At 42.2% G+C, this 19,127-nt stretch overlaps 1 protein-coding gene and 1 non-coding gene across 2 annotated transcripts in view; both read right to left on the bottom strand.

Annotated features, from left to right (window-relative positions):
- Positions 1–2,889: 2,889 nt before the first annotated feature.
- The window catches only part of LOC135509172 (zinc finger protein 536-like), a 35,964-nt gene continuing 19,726 nt past the window's right edge, over positions 2,890–19,127 (bottom strand). Inside the window, exons 3-4 of the mRNA XM_064929604.1 lie at positions 10,498–11,670; positions 2,890–3,690 (exon numbers count right to left, since the gene is read on the bottom strand). Coding sequence (XP_064785676.1) covers positions 3,452–3,690; positions 10,498–11,670 — 1,412 coding nt within the window. The 3' untranslated portion in view covers positions 2,890–3,451. The remainder of the gene's footprint in view (positions 3,691–10,497; positions 11,671–19,127) is intronic.
- On the bottom strand, positions 16,684–16,738 carry LOC135509808 (U7 small nuclear RNA). Its single transcript, XR_010450977.1, has one exon. It is a non-coding gene; the product is annotated as a U7 small nuclear RNA (small nuclear RNA).

The following is a 19,127-nucleotide window of genomic DNA, read 5'->3' as shown; positions in this document are numbered from 1 at the left end:
ATCGTTATCACCATATTAGCTAACATTATAGTCAACCAACTCTAACGAAAGCATGAGTAAACCCACAATCCAATCAATGTGTACAATCATGCAGTACAGTGTACAGCAAGCAGTTAAGCAGTTACCCACTGGCGGGCCCCAGTGTCAATAAATTTATAAAACCGAAAGCTTACCTTGACTTGGAAGAGCTAAAATAAATAGCATTTTTAGTTGGTTGAGTCAGGTTGTTGAGAGGCTAAATTGTCTGCATTAGCTAAAATAAACTCAGAAAAAGAGAAAAATACAATGAAAGATCTCCTTCTCTCCTCTCTCTCTCTGCTGCTTCTCCTTCATTTTCAACTATCGTCTTTCTTCGCTTTGAGTCAACTACTCTCCACACTTTATGCACTGCAGTGCTAGCTAGCTGTAGCATATTCTTTCATTAATAGATGAATTCTCTGACCCTTTGATTGGATGGACAACATGTCAGTTCATGCTAAGAGATCTGATAGATTGGAGGACATCCAAACGTTTCTGATTGCACAAGTTCAGATAGTAGGCCTTCCTCCCCATTTTGTTCCTAGTGAATAAGACCCAGGTTTGCCGTATCCTCTGCTTCTGTTAAACTGAATAGTGAACCCCTCTCAGTATCACATTGGCTATGGTGAGAGATGACAACTGAAACATTCATCTTGATCAGGGGTAATTAATTAATGCGTTAATTAATGGGGTATGCCTTAAGGAAACTGCGTAATTAAGAGTTTGACATGACAAGGTTTGAGGCAATGCACACAGGTGAGTGTGTATGTGTGTCTGTGTGCGTGCGTGGGGAGGTGGCAGAGTTCAAAGATGTAGGGTTTAGTAGCACCTCTAAACTCTCTATCCTGTGTCCTCTGTCACCCACCACCCCAGGCAGGTAGGGTAGGGTACAGCACGGCTTTGGCATGGCCTGGACAGACTTTAGACAGATACTGTATGATAGGTCTCTGATTACCCAGTCAGCTGGAGGACTGGGCCTTGTCACCTGTCAGTTACAGAGATGGAGGGATGAGTGAGGAGAGAGACAAGAAAGGCAGAGAGGAAGAGAAGCAGGAGGGGATTTGAGAGGATTAGATTCATCACCAATGACAACGTACAGCACAAACATTAAATATATAGACACAAATCATTTCCTTATACTGTATTAGGTGAGTTGGAGAGCCTTCACAAGGAGGATAGTGTGGACTGCCCAGGCAGCAAGGGAGAGAGCGGGAGAGGAGACCTTTGACAGACACGTCTCACCCAGACTGACAGATCTGTCAATAGCCCCGGGATGGCTGCCCTGATTGACAGCTAGCAGGTGGCTGGCAGAATGGAGTTATCAGGGCGTTTGTCAATCAAACACATCACCGTGGTTACTGTGGGCTGGCTACAGACACACAGCTGCCCAAGGTGATCTCTTGTTCTAATGGCGGAATGTTGGCACACTGGTCGAGCAGTCGCCTGCCTGGATCATGCTAACATTACCGTGGATGGCCACTACTTGTGTGCGCGTGTGCGTGTTAGGCTTTCTTTATTACAAATGGGCTGATATACAGTAGGCTCATATAGAGTGCCTTCAGAAAGTATTCAGATCCCATGACTTTTTCCACATTTTGCTACGTTACAGCCTTGTTCTAAAATTGATAAAATTGCAAAAATTACCAAGATTCTCTGGTCTGATGAAATCAAAATTGAACTCTTTGGCCTGAAATCCAAGCGTCACGTCTGAAGGAAACCTGGCACCATCCCTACGGTAAAGCATTGTGATGGCAAAATCATGCTTTGGGGGTGTTTTTCAGCGGCAGGGACTGGGAGACTAGTCGGGATTGAGGCAAAGATGAACAGAACAAAGTACAGAGAGATCATTGATCAAAATCTGCTCCAGAGCACTCAGAACCTCAGACTAGGATGAAGGTTCACCTTCCAACATGAAAACAAACTAAGCACACAGCCAAGAAAACGCAGGAGTGGCTTCGGGACAAGTCTCTGAATGTCCTTGAGTGGCCCAGCCAGAACCCGGACTTGAACCCAATACAACGTCTATGGAAAGACCTGAAAATAGCTGTGCAACAATGTTCCGCATCCAACCTGACAGAACTTGAGAGGATCTGCAGAGAAGAATAGGTGAAACTCCCCAAATACAGGTGTGCCAAGCTTGTAGAGTCATACCCAAGAAGACTCAAGGCTGTAATCGCTGCCAAAGGTTCTTCAACGAAGTACCGAAGTAAAGGGTCTGAATACTTATGTAAATGTGATATTTCAGTTTTGTATTTTTCATACATTTGCTAAACTTTCTACAAACCTCTTTTGGCTTTGTCATTATGATGTATTGTATGTAGATTGATCAGAAAAATAATCAATTGTAGAATCAGGCTGTAACCTAACAAAATGTGGAAAAAGTCAAGGGGTCTGAATACTTTCCGAAGGCACTGTACATCTACAGTATGGATGGTTGTCATCTTTGATTTGTATTTCATTTTAGTGCCTCCATGATATCAATGAATATATGTAGTTTTCCATGTCTTTGGTTCCCCTTAAATGAATATTGTTCACATTGTTAATGGGAGATAATGATATGTGTGAAAGGTGCCCCCCCGAATGGAATACAGAACAAATGAAGGCATTCTACTCCATTACATCTGCCAGGATTACACCCTGAACATCTGGCATAGGATTCTGACTGATAACGGTTTTGAAGAACTCATATTAGGAGATATTTACGAAAACACCGACATTTATAGTGCATGAAAGAGCTTGGGGGAAGTTAGTTTGGTGCCTGCTCACGATCAGACAATTAGTCAGTGTTGAGCTGAAGGATGTATGTGGGTGAATATAAATCAATATGACACTGAGTATAAATTAAGTAAAAAGCACTCAATCTCTCTGTACTCCACACACCACAATACACTTTATTATAGGCAGTTTGTTTCATACAGATAAATATATTTTCAAGTCCACACTAGAATGTACATCGAGTTTTTTTTCCATCTCCAAGAACATAACCCTATCCTCCCTCTGTCATCCTCCACACCTGAAACTAAAGGACTAAACTACAGCAAAAAAAGCTTAATTCAATTGTCACCAGCATTACAGTTACAGTTACCAACGCTCTGGATAACATGAAAACAGCCTAACCAGCTCTGCTAGGGCAAGTAAAGGTGTTTTCTCATTTGTGTCTGGAAGCAGCTAGCAAGCTAGCCATCGTTAGGCAGTTAGCTTGGGTGCCTGACTGCCGATGTGAGGTCTGAACACTCAGATCAACCCTACTCCTCGGTCAGAGCGTCCAGTTTGCGTTCTGAACGCTCCGATAGCGAAACTCTGAATTTACTAACTGACAATCTGACAACTTTCAGAATTTACTAACGCCCAGAATGCACTCTGAGCACATTCTGGCACTCCAGATAAAATGTTCAAACACACCCTATGGTTAGATGCAGTTGCCATAGCAACATCAAGTCCCACACAATGATGCCATAGTGATATCTCTCCCAGTGGGTGTAGGCCTAGGGGCAGAACCTTCCTGGGAGGTGTAGTGTGTCACAGGGGTGTTGGCACGGGGCCGTCGGAGGCGTCTGTCTGGGTACAGGCTGCTGTCGAAGGGCCTGCGGTGAACACACAGGACATGAGTCTTCAGGTTCCCCTTCTGGGTGGCACTGTAGGGGCAGTACCTGCACTGGAAAGGCTTCCCCCCTGGCAGAGAGGAAAGCATTGCTTTAGACAAATCAACCTCCCAGCCCTCCCTACTGATTATACTTCATTGTGTTTAATACTGCCAACTCTCCAGTGCCAACTCTCTAGTGGTAGTCATAAAATACTGTGGATGAAATGATAATAACCCTATTGGTGGAATCATGGAAAAACAACCCCATGCGTTCCCCATCTAATTCCACCTCTGACTAGTACTACATGAAACATACTACTTCATTTGTGATTTTGAAGTCCTTCCCTTCTCATTTTATGCACACAAAAAACAACAGAAACACACACACATGCACCCTGGGCTCATGGTGGTGATGAGTGTTGGGCTGAGGAATGAGAAACGTCTGCAGCTGGCTACACTGAGCCCTACCTCCATCTCTCTCTCCCATCAACTAATAATGTGACTCATTTGTGCTGGGTTCTACTCTAATGTTTTTACTTCTACACACACACTAGTGCCCTGTTCAGATGGGATAAGTTTAACTGGGGGAGCTTCGGTAATAGAATTATGTGCACGAGCACAAATCACCACATCAGTAATTTTAGTCCCGTCTGAATCTGGCATGTCAGTCATTTTTACTTGGCAAGAAGGTTATTATCCCAGCCCTAAAAACCTACTGTTTTTCAGCAAACTCCCCGGTCCTCTGATAATTATCGTCATCCCTGTGTTTTGAGGGATATTACAGTGTTTAACAGGTGCTGCACCCAGTTTGGGTAAGAACATGGGAACAAATGGATGCTTAAAACAAAGTGCTATGCAAGTAGCATACAGATGAATGAACTGCCTTGTCATATATCAACTTCAGCCTCCAGGCTTCCATCCTAACGGTCAATTTTGAATGAGGATAACAAATTATTACAGGGGCAGTTTGGTAAAACAAATCCCATCCGAATCGTCCACTGGAACAACGGACATGCTGGGGCAATAATTACATAACCAACGTTCTATAGTAACACAAGTCCCGTGCGAATAAGGCTTATGTCTAGATGTTGTCTTGTGCTATTACAGGCCTGGTTACAGCACAACTCATCTCCATGCTTTCTTTCTGGAAGAACTCCACGGCTTCTTCTATCATTCAGGATTACAGTAAACCGTTATGGGATGATGTAATATGACCTCAAATAACACGCTGCCACAACCTTTTAACCTCTCTCTTCCTCTTCTCCCCCCTCCTCCTCTTCCTCCTCCTTCTGTATGAAATGGAAAGCTTTCTTTAACATCTACATAAAAAGTAATTTTGGTGAAAAAATGTAAAAAGCCCACAGAAGGAAACCAACCAGCAGTACAGGAAATGAGACTATGAAATGAGACTGTGACACATCTGTATGCCCTCTGAATATCACTGACCTGTCTGTCTGAATATCACTGACCTGTCTGTCTGAATATCACTGACCTGTCTGTCTGAAGATCACTGACCTGTCTGTCTGAAGATCACTGACCTGTCTGTCTGAATATCACTGACCTGTCTGTCTGAATATCACTGACCTGTCTGAATATCACTACCCTGTCTGTCTGAATATCACTGACCTGTCTGTCTGAATATCACTGACCTGTCTGTCTGAATATCACTGACCTGTCTGTCTGAAGATCACTGACCTGTCTGTCTGAATATCACTGACCTGTCTGTCTGAATATCACTGACCTGTCTGTCTGAATATCACTGACCTGTCTGTCTGAAGATCACTGACCTGTCTGTCTGTCTATCACTGACCTGTCAATCTAGTCTGAATATCATTGACATGTCTGTCTGAATATCACTGACCTGTCTGTTTGAATATCACTGACCTGTCTGTCTGAATATCACTGACCTGTCTGAATATCACTACCCTGTCTGTCTGAATATCACTGACCTGTCTGTTTGAATATCACTGACCTGTCTGTCTGAATATCACTGACCTGTCTGAATATCACTACCCTGTCTGTCTGAATATCACTGACCTGTCTGTCTGAATATCACTGACCTGTCTGTCTGAATATCACTGACCTGTCTGTCTGAATATCACTGACCTGTCTTACTGATGCTCTGGGAGCTAAAATATAAATTACAATATATATATATACAGTTGAAGTCGGAAGTTTACATACACTTACATACACGGTTGGAGTCATTAAACTTATTTTTAACCACTCCACAAATTCCTTGTTATCAAACTATAGTTTTGGCAAGTTGGTTAGGACATCTACTTTGTGCATGGCACAAGTATTTTTTCCAACATTTGTTTACAGACAGATTATTTCACTTATCGTTACTGTATCACAATTCCAGTGGGTCACACGTTTACATACACTAAGTTGACTGTGCCTTTAAACAGGTTGGAAAATTCCAGAAAATTATGTCATGGCTTTAGAAGCTTCTGATAGGCTAATTGACATCATTTGAGTCAATTGGAGGTGTACCTGTGGATATATTTCAAGGCCTACCTTCCAACTCAGTGCCTCTTTGCTTGACATCATGGGAAAAACCAAAAGAAATCAGCCAAGTCTGGTTCATCCTTGGGAGCAATTTCCAAATGCCTGAAAGTACCACGTTCATCTGTACAAACAATAGTATGCAAGTATAAACACCATGGGACCACGCAGCCATCATACTGCTCAGGAAGGAGATGCGTTCTGTCTCCTAGAGATGAACGTACTTTGGTGCAAAAAGTGCAAATCAATCCCAGAACAACAGCAAAGGACCTTGTGAAGATGCTGGAGGAAACAGGTACAAAACTATCTATATCCACAGTACATCGAGTCCTATATCGACATAACCTGAAAGGCCGCTCAGCAAGGAAGAAGCCACTGCTCCAAAACCGCCATAAAACAGCCAGACTACAGTTTGCAACTGCACATGAGGACAAAGATGATACTTTTTAGAGAAATGTCCTCTGGTCTGATGAGACAAATATAGAACTGTTTGGCCATAATGACCATTGTTATGTTTGGAGGGAAAATGGGGAGGCTTGCAAGCCGAAGAACAACATCCCAACCGTAAAACAAGGGGGTGGCAGCATCATGTTGTGGGGGTGCTTGGCTGCAGGAGGGACTGGTGCACTTCACAAAATAGATGGCATCATGAGACAGGAAAATGATGTGGATATATTGAAGAAACATCTCAAGACGTCAGTCAGGAAGTTAAAGCTTGGTCGCAAATGGGTCTTACAAATGGACAATGACCCCAAGCATACTTCCAAAGTTGTGGCAAAATGGCTTAAGGACAACAAAGTCAACGTATTGGAGTGACCATCACAAAGCCCTGACCTCAATCCCATAGAAAATTTGTGGGCAAAACTGAAAAAGTGTGTGCAAGCAATGAACATGACTCAGTTACAGCAGCTCTGTCAGGAGGAATGGGCTAAAATTCACCCCACTTATTGTGGGAAGCTTGTGGAAGGCTACCTGAAACGTTTGACCCAAGTTAAACAATTTAAAGGCAATGCTACCAAATTGAGTGTATGTAAACTTCTGAACCACTGGGAATGTGATGAAAGAAATAAAAGCTGAAATAAATAATTGTATCTACTACTAAAATAAAGTGGTGATCCTAACTGACTTAAGACAGGCAATTTTTACTAGGATTAAATGTCAGGAATTGTGAAAAACTGAGTTTAAATGTATATGGCTAAGGTGTACGTAAACTTTTGACTTCAACTATATATATATATTAGTACCAGTCAAAAGTTTGGACGCTCATTCATTAATTCTAGTTTTTTTTATGTTTTACTATTTTCTATATTTCTCTTTGTTTATTTGAGCTGTTCTTGCCATAATATGGTATTTGACTAAATAGGGCTCTCTTCTGTATACCCCCCTACCTTGTCAAAACACAAATGATTGGCTCAAACGCAAATTAACTTTTAACAAAGCACACCTGTTAATTGAAATGCATTCCAGACTACCTTATGAAGCTGGTTGACAGAATGCCAAGAGTGTGCAAAGCTGTCATCAAGGCAAAGGGTGGCTACTTTGAAGAATCTCAAATCTAAAATATATTTTGATTTCTTTAAAAAAAATGGTGTTACTACATGATTCCATATGTGTTATTTCATCATATTGATGTCTTCACTATTATTCTACAATGTATAAAAATAAAGAAAACCCCTGTAATGAGTAGCAGTGTCCAAACTTTGGACCGGTACTTTATGTGTATGTTTTATGGTCACGTTCACCGGATAGGTGCAGTGAAATGTTTTGTTTTACAGCGTCAGCCATAGTATTGTCTGCAAATTAAAGGCTTTCCCTATTGTATTGTAAGAAGGGGAAAAAAATCTACCCTGACTTTGCAGGGTGTAATACATCGCTAAATGCAGGATCAAATATTTTGGAACAGGTCAGGACAGTGCATTTGGCAAACCATATGTTTCAAGAAAAGGATATTACACTTAAAATATCTTACCAAATCTCCTTTCTTCTTAGAGCCATTACAAAATGTAAGCTATCTTTTTAACGTGTTACAAATTAAGCATATTCAGCAAATAATATAATATAAAGCAAGTCAAATCTCTACACGTATAGTGATTGCCCTATCTCTCCCCTCTTTCTCTCTCCTCTTCCTGTCTTGTACATTCTTTTTTCCTGATATCTCCCTTCCAATGGACGAGAGGTGAGGTCCAGGAGAGGGAAACCTCCAGATAAGTTCCATTACTCACAGGCCACAGTCTAATCTAACTAATATTTTACAATTAGAGGAGACAGGACTGGGCCCAGAGCCATCCATCTCCCCAACACATGATCACCCATTCATAGGCTAAACACCAGTCTCAAACCAGACCAGCTCACACACACATTTACCAGGAAACAAGAAAGGATGTGGGAAGGGGAGGGAGAGTGTGTGTGTGCGTGAGTGTGAGTGTGCAATCTCGGTGTTTAGGTATGTCACACACAGGGTGTGTGTGTGTGTGTGTGTGTGTGTGTGTGTGTGTGTGTGTGTGTGTGTGTGTGTGTGTGTGTGTGTGTGTGTGTGTGTGTGTGTGTGTGTGTGTGTGTGTGTGTGTGTGTGTGTGTTTCAGGCAGAGATAATGACCATGATGACAGTGGCGGGACTGTGGGGGCCAGAGGAGCTGAATGGTGACGGATGACACAGCACTGAGCTCTGATGGCACAGAGACAGTGAGTGATGACTGCACATCCTTCCCAGCACTCCACCCTTCATTATCTCTATGGGGAGACCCAGGCACAATGGCAGCCTGCTCGGCCTGCCCTCTCTCTGCCCTCAAACGACATCTGCTCAGAGACAGCCACACTTGCCTTCTTCTTTCACCTCGCTGTCGCTCCATCTATCTCCATCTATACTCTCTCTCTGTCTCTCATCCTTTCAGTATAGGGTATGCACTCAGACAACGAGGTAATGACTCTTCTCCCTTTCAAATCGGGTATTTTCTTTCTTTCATTCTTAGATAATCTATTCTGTATCGATCTACTCATATTCTCCATGTCTCACGTTTTTTTTCCTGAAAAATAATTGGATTGTATCGCCATCTAGCGGCTGTGATTGGGAGATGCAGTTGCAGGACATTAACCATGAGGGAGGGCTCGATATAAAACAAATGAGCATACAGACTGGTTCATCCAGGGGTCACCATCTGGCCAATTACCACCGTTGGCACACTGTGTCCGACCTGAACTGTCATTGCACACACATCACTCCATGTCCACGGTGCCCAGCAATATGTCACTGAGTGACTAGACCTAGACGTACAGTATGGGGACAGGAGGCAGGTCCTTGACAATGCCACCTGGCCAACATTCAAAACAGAGCAGGCAGAAGCAGTTGTTGTGATGAGAATAATGTCTGACTGACCACCTGCTTGTTGTTTGTAGTTAGAGGGCACTCGCTAGGCTCAATGTCAATTATGTCAACTTTGACTGATAGCTTTCCATCTTAGCTAATGATAGACCCTACTTTAGAGTGCAATACTGAGGGGGGGGGGGGGTAAAGCATGTACAGTGGGTTTACTTAGTTATCCTCTTTCATAATTTCTATACCAAACTATACTAGCGATGTAACTTGTAACTTATTGTAAAAAATTGTACAAGTGACCAAAGATAAGTAAAAAAAATTGTAAACCCTGAATATGCATGACCTGAAGAGGTGAGATGAGTGCAGAAATATACATCACTTCAGGAAGTTGTAATATGCATCTAGTATATCTAAGAAAACCATTATTCTGACATACTGTAGCCTATACTTTTACCAACAGGAACCATCAATGAGCAAAACACATGTTGTGCCCAAACAGAGTTGACAGACACTTTCATACGAGAATATTGTGTGTTTCATATAGTGTTTCTGCATCAGATGGATCAGAATGATGGGGTATCAAGTTGCACTCATAATACATGTATATCATATCAAAGGATCCCAAGTGTCTGAAAGAACAGGTAATTAAATCTTGCTTTCGGCAGGCGTCTCACACAAGATTTAAGCTTCTCCATTGCCAGGGTTATTTGTTACCTATCAGATAGTGAAATTGCATCGTCCTCTAAGTGCGGATGTAATCAATGCCACACACCTGTGACTCCAGTACCCTTGTTTTAGTTCTTCTGAGTTTCACAATCACAAGTGTTCATACTAACTAGAGTTCGTCAATTTCATCTGATAAATTGTCTGCTGAGGTAAGCCTATTTTTTGAATGAAAGAGAGTGTACTAAATATCCAAACATATAGGATAGGACAGTATAGGAAAGGATGATATAAGGGGGCAGGATCACTACTTGTCCACTAGATGGCATTGTACTCTCATGTAACGTTGAAAAGAGTTAGGAACCAGAGGGACAGTTGACATCATTCATTGGGCAGAGAGAGGGACACTCACTTGAAGTATCTGCTCTCTCCATTGGCCCTCCCCCTCCACCATTCAAGCTCTCTTCATTGTCATTGAGGAACGTGTGATTCTGGCCACTGAAGGACCAGAGGACTGAGAGGTTCCTGTGGGGATGGAGGCAGTGGTGAGGAGTCTGCCCTGGCTTCAACAGCTCCAGAGGAGAGAGGAGAGGCTGGATGACCGACCTGTCCCACTGGCCCTGCTTCCCTTGGGTACACTCAGGGGCCTCACTGGGCCCCTGGGGAACAACAACCATCATCTCTGTCATCTCCTCACTCAGCCCTGCTTCATTGCTGCTACTCTTCATCATCCTCCACTTGTTGAGGTCCTCTTCTTCCTCCTCTTTGTTAAACACAGGTCTCTCCAGTGTACACTCCCCATTGTGAGCTGATGAGTCATAGGTGTGTGTGTCCTCCTGATCTATAGACAACTCCAGGTCACTACCAGTGTCAGACCTGGCTGTGTGTTGTCCAGCCTGCAGCCCATTGCTATTGGAGGAGAGGGAGCTGTGCTGCTGGAATAACCCAGTCAATCCCCCTGAACCAGGCTGTGACGACAGCACCCAGTCTGGCCTGAGCGACAAATCCAGAGGCTCATACTGGGACTTCCTGGTCCTGGGTGTGACTGCAGAGCCACCAGCACCTGCCTCCCCCTCACTGTCCCAGTCACTCCCCCTGACTCTAACACCATACTCCCCCTCAGAGCTCCCCTGTCCTCCCCCGGGAGGGCTGACCCTCCCTCCCCTTGCTCTCCTCTTTCTACCACCTCTCAGAATGCTGGATGTCAGGCCATTGATGAAGGTCTGTATGGATTGATGAAGACCCTGTGGGTTCACACTGTTCTCCTCCATAGCTGGAGGTCCTCCATAGGCCCGGCGTAGGTTCAGGTTGGAAGGGTTGGGCAGGTTGGGAGGCCTGTCCATTTGCAGTGTACCTGGGTTTCTCCGGTTCTCATCTGTGCCTTCCATCCCACTGTAGAGGCCAGAAGTAGGGCTCCAGTCCTTGGGGCTTGGGGTCTGTGGGGACGAGGGGGCTCTGTTGTCCATGGTGTCCTGGTTCCACTGGGGGTGTTGGTTGGGGTGGTAGCCCTCTAGATGGTAACTGAGAGAGGCTGATTGGGCACTGATGTAGTCACTGGAGGGACAGCTGTAGAACTTCTCCTTACCTGTTAGAGCCACAAGACAGAACAACAGTGCAGCGTGAACCAGACATCTCCATACCAGTATTTCACATTTAAGTTTCTCTGGATAGCTGTATACATGTTATATTTCACAAACAATTGTCTGACTTGTACAACTAAATCATTGGCATACTGAGAACCAACCTAAAGAACCTGAGCGATTGGATCATCTCTTTGAACTTGGGAAATGTGTGTGTACATATGGCCACCATTTCTAAACATGAATAATGTGTTCAGAGCCACACAATGCTGAGTTGAATGATTTAAGTTGTGCTCCGCAGTAAATCAGGCTTGTAATCAGCTTTCAGCACAGGTGATACATCATCGCACAGCATGGAGTATAGAACACCATACGCAAGGAATATACTCAAAGATGTTAGCAGCAAATAAATGTATATTGTTGGCTTATCCCCATAAACTTGGTGAGCAAGTTGGAATGACTTCTCACCTGTACGGTGTCCATAATAGGCCAAAGTCACATGTCCATGAAACATCTGTCAAAGTCATTTGGAGTTGGATGTTTAACTGTCCTAATATCGACAACGTATACATGAACACTTCTCTCCAGGAGTCATGTTAGGTTGAACTGTGTTATAACAGCCTTGCCTATAGGGTTTTACATACAGTGCCACCATGTTGAGTTAGTGCTTGTCTGAGAGACCCTTGAATGTGTCCCAAAGGGCACCATATTGACCCAGGGATCTGGTACAAAAGTAGTGCTCTATATAGGGCATAGGGTGCTATTTGAGACACACCCTTTGCATTCCACCTTCTTTAAGCAGCCCAGCTGTTTTGGTGCCATTCCAATTACTGTAAAAGTCATCTGCCGCTATTAAGCCACAAATATTGGCAGTTTATTGTCCAACACTCTCCTGGCATTTGAAGGTCAGGGCATACATTATACTGGGTCTTTTAGGGATGTGGCGTCTGGGATGGCGAGATAAATTTACAGCGGCATTCATTTAATTTTGTGCATATTGATGCCTTATTGTTCTTCTTTAATGGATTAATATCTGACTTACAACAGTGATTCATTCCCCTCGGCTGAAAAATCCATTTCATAACACCTTGAGATCAGATCTGACCCTGAGGTAATTGTCCCTGAAGTAAATCTCTCAATCTAATGATCTAAAGTTGTTTGTTATGCTGTCTCCAACTTTAATACCAACACCATCCGTCATTTAATGAGATAAATTATATGGAAAAATAGCCTTTGTTTAAATATTGGAATTTTAAACTACTTAATATACCCAGAGGAGAGAGGAAAATAAGTGTATTGAATGGAGCAGATCATAAAACATCACACTAATAGGTTTCATTTAGACAGGCAGCCCAATTCTGATATTTTTTATGCAAATTTGGTCTTTTGACCAATCACATCACATCTTTTCACATCAGACCTTCTTCAGAGATGATCTGATTGGTCAAAAGACCAATTACCGGGGAAAAAAGTTCAGAATTGGGCTGCCTTTAAACACAGCCATAGTGAGGTAGAAATCACAGCTGGAGTCACATATTAATGACCTTCAACAACACAGTCAACAATAATTTGTGTGTATGCATGTGTTCAAACAGGACAGTGAGTGGGAAAGAGCCTCCTCAGAAACACCACATCCATTGTCTTTAGTCACAAAAAAAACGCCTGCTTAATGGCAGTATTTCAGACGGTTAGGCTGCGTTTACACAGGCAGCCCAATTCTGATCTTTTTTTCACTAATTGGTATTTTGGCCAATCAGAACAAGAGTTGATGTGAAAAGATCATATGTGATTTGTCAAAAGACCAAATTTGCGTAAAAAATAACAGAATTGGGCTGCCTTTGTAAACGTAGGCATAGATACACTGTCTCTCTCAATTAATCCGTGGTTTACATTACCATGAAATTACCTGCAGGTCTGAAATGCAAAACCCCCCAAAAAGACATATCTGACCTCATCTTTGGCCACTGTCTCTTTCAAAAACACATTTGCTCGCCAATATCTCCCAGAGCAGCGAAATAACAAAAAGACTCAAGCCCCGACTCATCTTCTGTCTTTGGACGGGTGCCATCTTTCTGATTGCCTGGTTCATGCTAACTTAATCAGTTTTAGATTTACTTACACTGACGAGACCCACATTATGAGTAATTTTAGTGCTTAGATTTATCAACCAAACTCCAATTACTGTATCATTACATGGCCCTGCTTCTCTCACCTAACACAGACATTCAGATAATGAAGAGATGCATATGAGTTATCCAACCTGTGATTAGAAATGCAAAAGAAAACATCTGATACTGTGATGTGGCAAAGCATACAGCTGGTAGGGAAAGTGATTCATTTCATATGGAAATGCACTCTTTATTCAATCTGTTCACCACCCATGTAAACACACACACATGTGCGCATATACACACACATGCACACACACACATAATTGTTATATTGTAACAGTCTGCGTGCAGTATAAACTAAAGCACCTAAATGACTAAACCTAAGCGGTTTGCGTTGAGATGAAACCGCCTGAGAGGGATATTCACACCCAAGACTGCTGGGGAGAGAGAAAATAGGGGCACCAGATGTTCTTTGATGTTTATAATAGCATATTATTAATATTAATTAGACCACATCGTCAATGACGCATTTGGGACGTTTCCAAGTCAATTAAGCCAAATGGCATTCAGGAGACGTGGAACAATATTTCAAGGCAGGTGTTCACAACTCCCAGGGTAAATCTTTTTATCAGCAGCTAGGAAAACAAGCATTTTGAGCTTAGTTTGAGCCTCATACCTCATATCTGCAATAATAATTAAAAAGAGGATTAGGGGACAAAAAAATGAGATGGGGAAGTCAAGCCCAACAGGTAATCCGGTTTATAAATCATAAATCAGCAGTGTTCAAATCTACTTACGTATATAGGCCCAGTTTGTGTGTTGAAATAAAAACAGCCATGCTACAACTTAAAGGGATTGTTTAGCGAAATTACATATTTAAATGTTTTATAAACATGTGCTTTTGCTGAACTATCCATTTAAGAATCATCGGATGCCAAGGGTTGTAGGAACTAGAAGTTAGAACGATTAAAAAGTTACACTGATTTCTATTCCCCTAAACATGATCCTTCCTCGTCTCTCTGTAAGCACTCGTAACCTGTAACATCTGTACAGTAGAAGTAGTGTGACGGCTGGAGAAGGAAACAAAGACCAAGTGAGGATGACATCATTACATGGTGTCTGCTCATTGACCTTGGGGTTAAGAGTTTGAATAGGACTAATGAATAACTGCCAGAGGATTTCAGGCATGTTTGTGTTCCCAATTTAAATCTGGACACTCTGGTGTCGGTCAGGGGCTCTAATAAGCACATCATTATTCATGATCTAAGATTAGAATTACAGTCAAAGGAAGTTTTTTAATCTGTCTTGATTAGATTTTAAGAGCAGCATTTTCAACACTAGCTAGTAGCCATATGAGTAAAGAGACCATAATCTAACACGTTGACACTGTATCTATCGGTCACGCGTGGCTCAGTTGGTAGAGTATGGTGCTTGTAACACCAGGTTTGTGGGCTCGATTCCCAAGGGGTCCAGTAAACAGAAGGGGGGGGGTATGAAAATGTATGTAAGTCGCTCTGGATAAAAGCATCTACCAATTGACTAAAATGTAGCAGAGCAGTCACTAACTCTGAACTGTAGTCACTATCCATACTGGGAACAACAATATAATAACTTAATGACTTCTGTTTGGCTGGGAAAAAAATCAGCCACTTGTTCAGGCGTAATCAATGTGTCTCAAACTGAAACATCTGGCAACAATGGTAATTCCTCACCTTCTGAGTTAAAACTACTCCAGCCCCTGTAATACAGGCACAGTAAACTTATCCCATTCCTAAAACCCCTCATCAAGACTTGCACTTAGTGCCTGTACGTTCTCCATATGTATAGGATTTACCTATCTGTCCCGCAGCAGACCTGTGTGTTGAGCTGGGGCCAGCAGCGTGTGATTGTGTTAATTAATCTGTCGTGGAGAGCAGCTGCAGAGGTCTCTGGGATATATTGTCAGAGCAAAACAATGCAGTGCTTAAGCCCCTGAGTGAGTCCTCCATTACACAGGAACAAGAGGAGGAGAGGCGAGCTGGGATCCATCATATAAAGAAGCAGTGACGCCTGACCTTTAAAATGAATTAGTTTCCATGCTTAATATCGACTCAAATTACACTCTGATACCGAATGTGGCAGCCCAGAATTCATCCGATTCATTCTCAGCTAGCTTTTATAAACATAACCCTGCAGTATTGGCTGGGTATATGGGCTGGGGACTGGGGAACAGGAGAAGCTGAAAAGTACCAATGATTGTAACTGTTTTGTAAAGGGCTGGCAAGGATTAACCTTAAAATACTGGTATAAACATGTAAATACAAGTATAAGTAGACAATATGTCAACAAAACATTTAACAAGATTAGACCTGATCCATTTATCTCTTTTTCACGGTGGATCAAATCCTCCAAAACCGTGTCAGAGACGCTGACTCTCACCATGCCTGCTAGAAGATCAAACCTGGGTTCAAAGACTATTTGAAATCTTCCCAATACTTTGAGTGTTTGCTTTAGTCTGCCTAGAGTGCTCCTGAGCCTGTTGGGAGTTTGTACTTTTTTATTGGTTCCAGTGCAACAAGAAAGCTCAACCGAGAACAGCTAAAGTATTTTAAAGAATTTAAAATAGTATTTTAGCCCAGGTCTGTGGAAGATCCAAAATTCTAAGCCAGGGAGGAAAAGAGTAAAATATATGCTTTAAGCTAAAGGTCAGCAAAACCACTACAGTGGATACTGTAGTGTACTGTATTATGTATAGTTAACTGTACAATAGTGAAAGAAAACTGTAGTATATACTATAGTAATTAATGTAGTGTTTTTTCAGATTGTAGTATTTACTGCAGTGTTTTTGCGAACTGTACTTCCCTATAGTATTTTTGCAGATTGTAGTATTTACTATAGTGTTTGTTTTAATATCTTTGACATAGAAATGGAGGCTCTCTCTTTCAGAAAACCTACTGGAGAAATACTAAATGAGCAAATTTTCCATAATCTGTAGGTAGGTAGGTACAGTGCATTCAGAAAGTACTCAGACCTCTTGAATTTTTCCACATTTTGTTAGGTTACAGCCTTATTCTAAAATTATTAAAAAATGCCCTTCCTCTACATGCAATACCCTATAATGACAAAGCAAAAACAGGTTTGGAAAGGTTTGCAAATGTATTAAAAATAAGCTGAAATATCACATTTACATAACTATTCAGACCCTTTACTCAGTACTTTGCTAGAGCATTTTTGGAAGAAATTACAGCGTCAAGTCTTCTTGGGTATGACGCAACAAGTTTGGCACAACTGTATTTGGGGAATTTCGGCCATTCTTCTCAGCAGACCCTCATAAGTTCTGTCAGGTTAGACGGGGAGCGTCACTGCACAGCTTTTTTCAGGTCTCTCAAGAGATGTTTGATCGGGTTCAAGTCCGGGCTCTGGCTTGCCCACTTGAGGACATTCGGAGACTTGTCCCGAAGCCACTCCTGCGTTGTCTTGGCTGTGTGCTTAGGGTCGTTGTCCTGTTGGAAGGTACACCTTCGCCCCTCTCTGATATGCTGAGCACTCTGGAGCAGGTTTTCATCAAGGATCTCTATGTACTTTTCTCCGATCATCTTTGCCTCGATCCTGACTAGTCTCCCAGTCCCTACTGCTGATCTGTGCCTCGACACAATCTTGTCTCTGCGCTCTACGGACAATTCCTTCGACCTCATGGCTTGGTTTTTGCTTTGACATGCACTGTCAACTGAGGGACCTTATATAGACAGGTGTGTATCATGACACAAGGCGAGACCCAAATTCAGACACAGGAGGCAGATGGTTGGAGTCTTATAATGTTTAATAATCCAAAAGGAGTAGGCAAGAGAATGGTAGTGGACAGGCAAAAGGTCAAAACCAGATCAGAGTCCAGGAGGTACAGAGTGGCAGAAAGGCTCGTGGTCAAAGCAGGCAGAATGGTCAGGCAAGCGGGTACAGATTCCAGAACAGGCAAGGGTCAAAACCGGGAGGACTAGAAAAAAGAGAATAGCAAAGGCAGGAGTACGGGGGGAAAAACGCTGGTTGACTTGAAACATACAAGACGAACTGGCACAGAGAGACAGGAAACACAGGGATAAATACACTGGGGAAAACAAGCGACACGTGGAGGGGTGGAGACAATAATGAGGACAGGTGAAACAGATCAGGGTGCTTTTCCAAATCATGTCCAATCAATTGAATTTACCACAGGTGAACTCTAATCAAGTTGTAGAAACATCTCAAGAATGATCAATGGAAACAGGATGTGCCTGAGCTCAATTTCGAGTCTCATAACAAAGGGTCTGAATACTTATGTAATAAGGCATTTCTGTTTTGCATTTTTAATAAATCTGCAAACATTTCTAAAAAACCTGTTTCTCACTTATGGATGGCACAAACTGAGATATGGGGGAGGGGAATGTGCAGAGTACAGAGTATATGCAAATTGAATAGTGTAGTATTTACTGTAGTTAAAAAAGTCAGTATTTTTTCAGACTGTAGTGGTTTTTCAGACATTACTGTAGTATTTACTACAGTGTTTTTATTGCTGATAATACTGCAGTACTTACTATAGTATTCTACAGTATACTACAACATTCTATAGTAAGTACTACACATTATTGAGGGATACTGCAGTGTGTAGAATAGCATTCTACAGTTTACTACATCATTCTATAGTAAGTACTGTAGTATTCTATAGTAACATTTAGTATTTCTCCATGTGAGGCAGCTATTTAGAATCCAGACAACGTGTAACTTAACAGGATGCTATGACAAGAAAAGCATGCGCCCAGGGAGTCAAATCATCAAAATCACCAGGTGGAACAGAATACTATCAATAAAAATACCAGGTGGTATATATCAAATAATTAAAAACACCAGATGGCATGCATTAACATCTTGTGCCACTTAGGCAAGGGTTGGGGTGGCAATGGAACTGATATAAAATAATGGAGGCTAATTATCTGTAGCATTCAACATGACAGCATTAAAGTTAATAAGAAAAGAAAGGCCTTTATCCAAGCAAGCAACAAATATAACCGATTATATTTGTTGCTTGGATATGCTGACCTACTGACCCTGTGCTTCAAGGCAAGTCCACCTGAGTACATTAGTGAAGTTTAGCCAAAGGCATAGTTTAATCTCCTGATGGAACAGCACGGTTCTATTCCATGCTAGTCTGTGCATGGGAGGGATAACAGATTGTTTACATCGGAAACTAATGGCATATTTATGGAAGTTCTCAAACATCCTATCGATATAAATGTGCCCAAGTCATCATGTGCTGGTCATCCAGTTGACCTTGACCATGGATCTGAGGATATATCAAGTACTGTAGAATATTGACCATAGAATATAGAATACACATATTA

This window comes from Oncorhynchus masou, chromosome 22 (genome assembly GCF_036934945.1).
Source record: "Oncorhynchus masou masou isolate Uvic2021 chromosome 22, UVic_Omas_1.1, whole genome shotgun sequence".
In the NCBI taxonomy this organism is placed as follows: Eukaryota; Metazoa; Chordata; class Actinopteri; order Salmoniformes; family Salmonidae; genus Oncorhynchus; species Oncorhynchus masou.
Note: the sequence above shows the minus strand (reverse complement) of the source record. Positions and strands in the feature narration are given on the sequence as shown.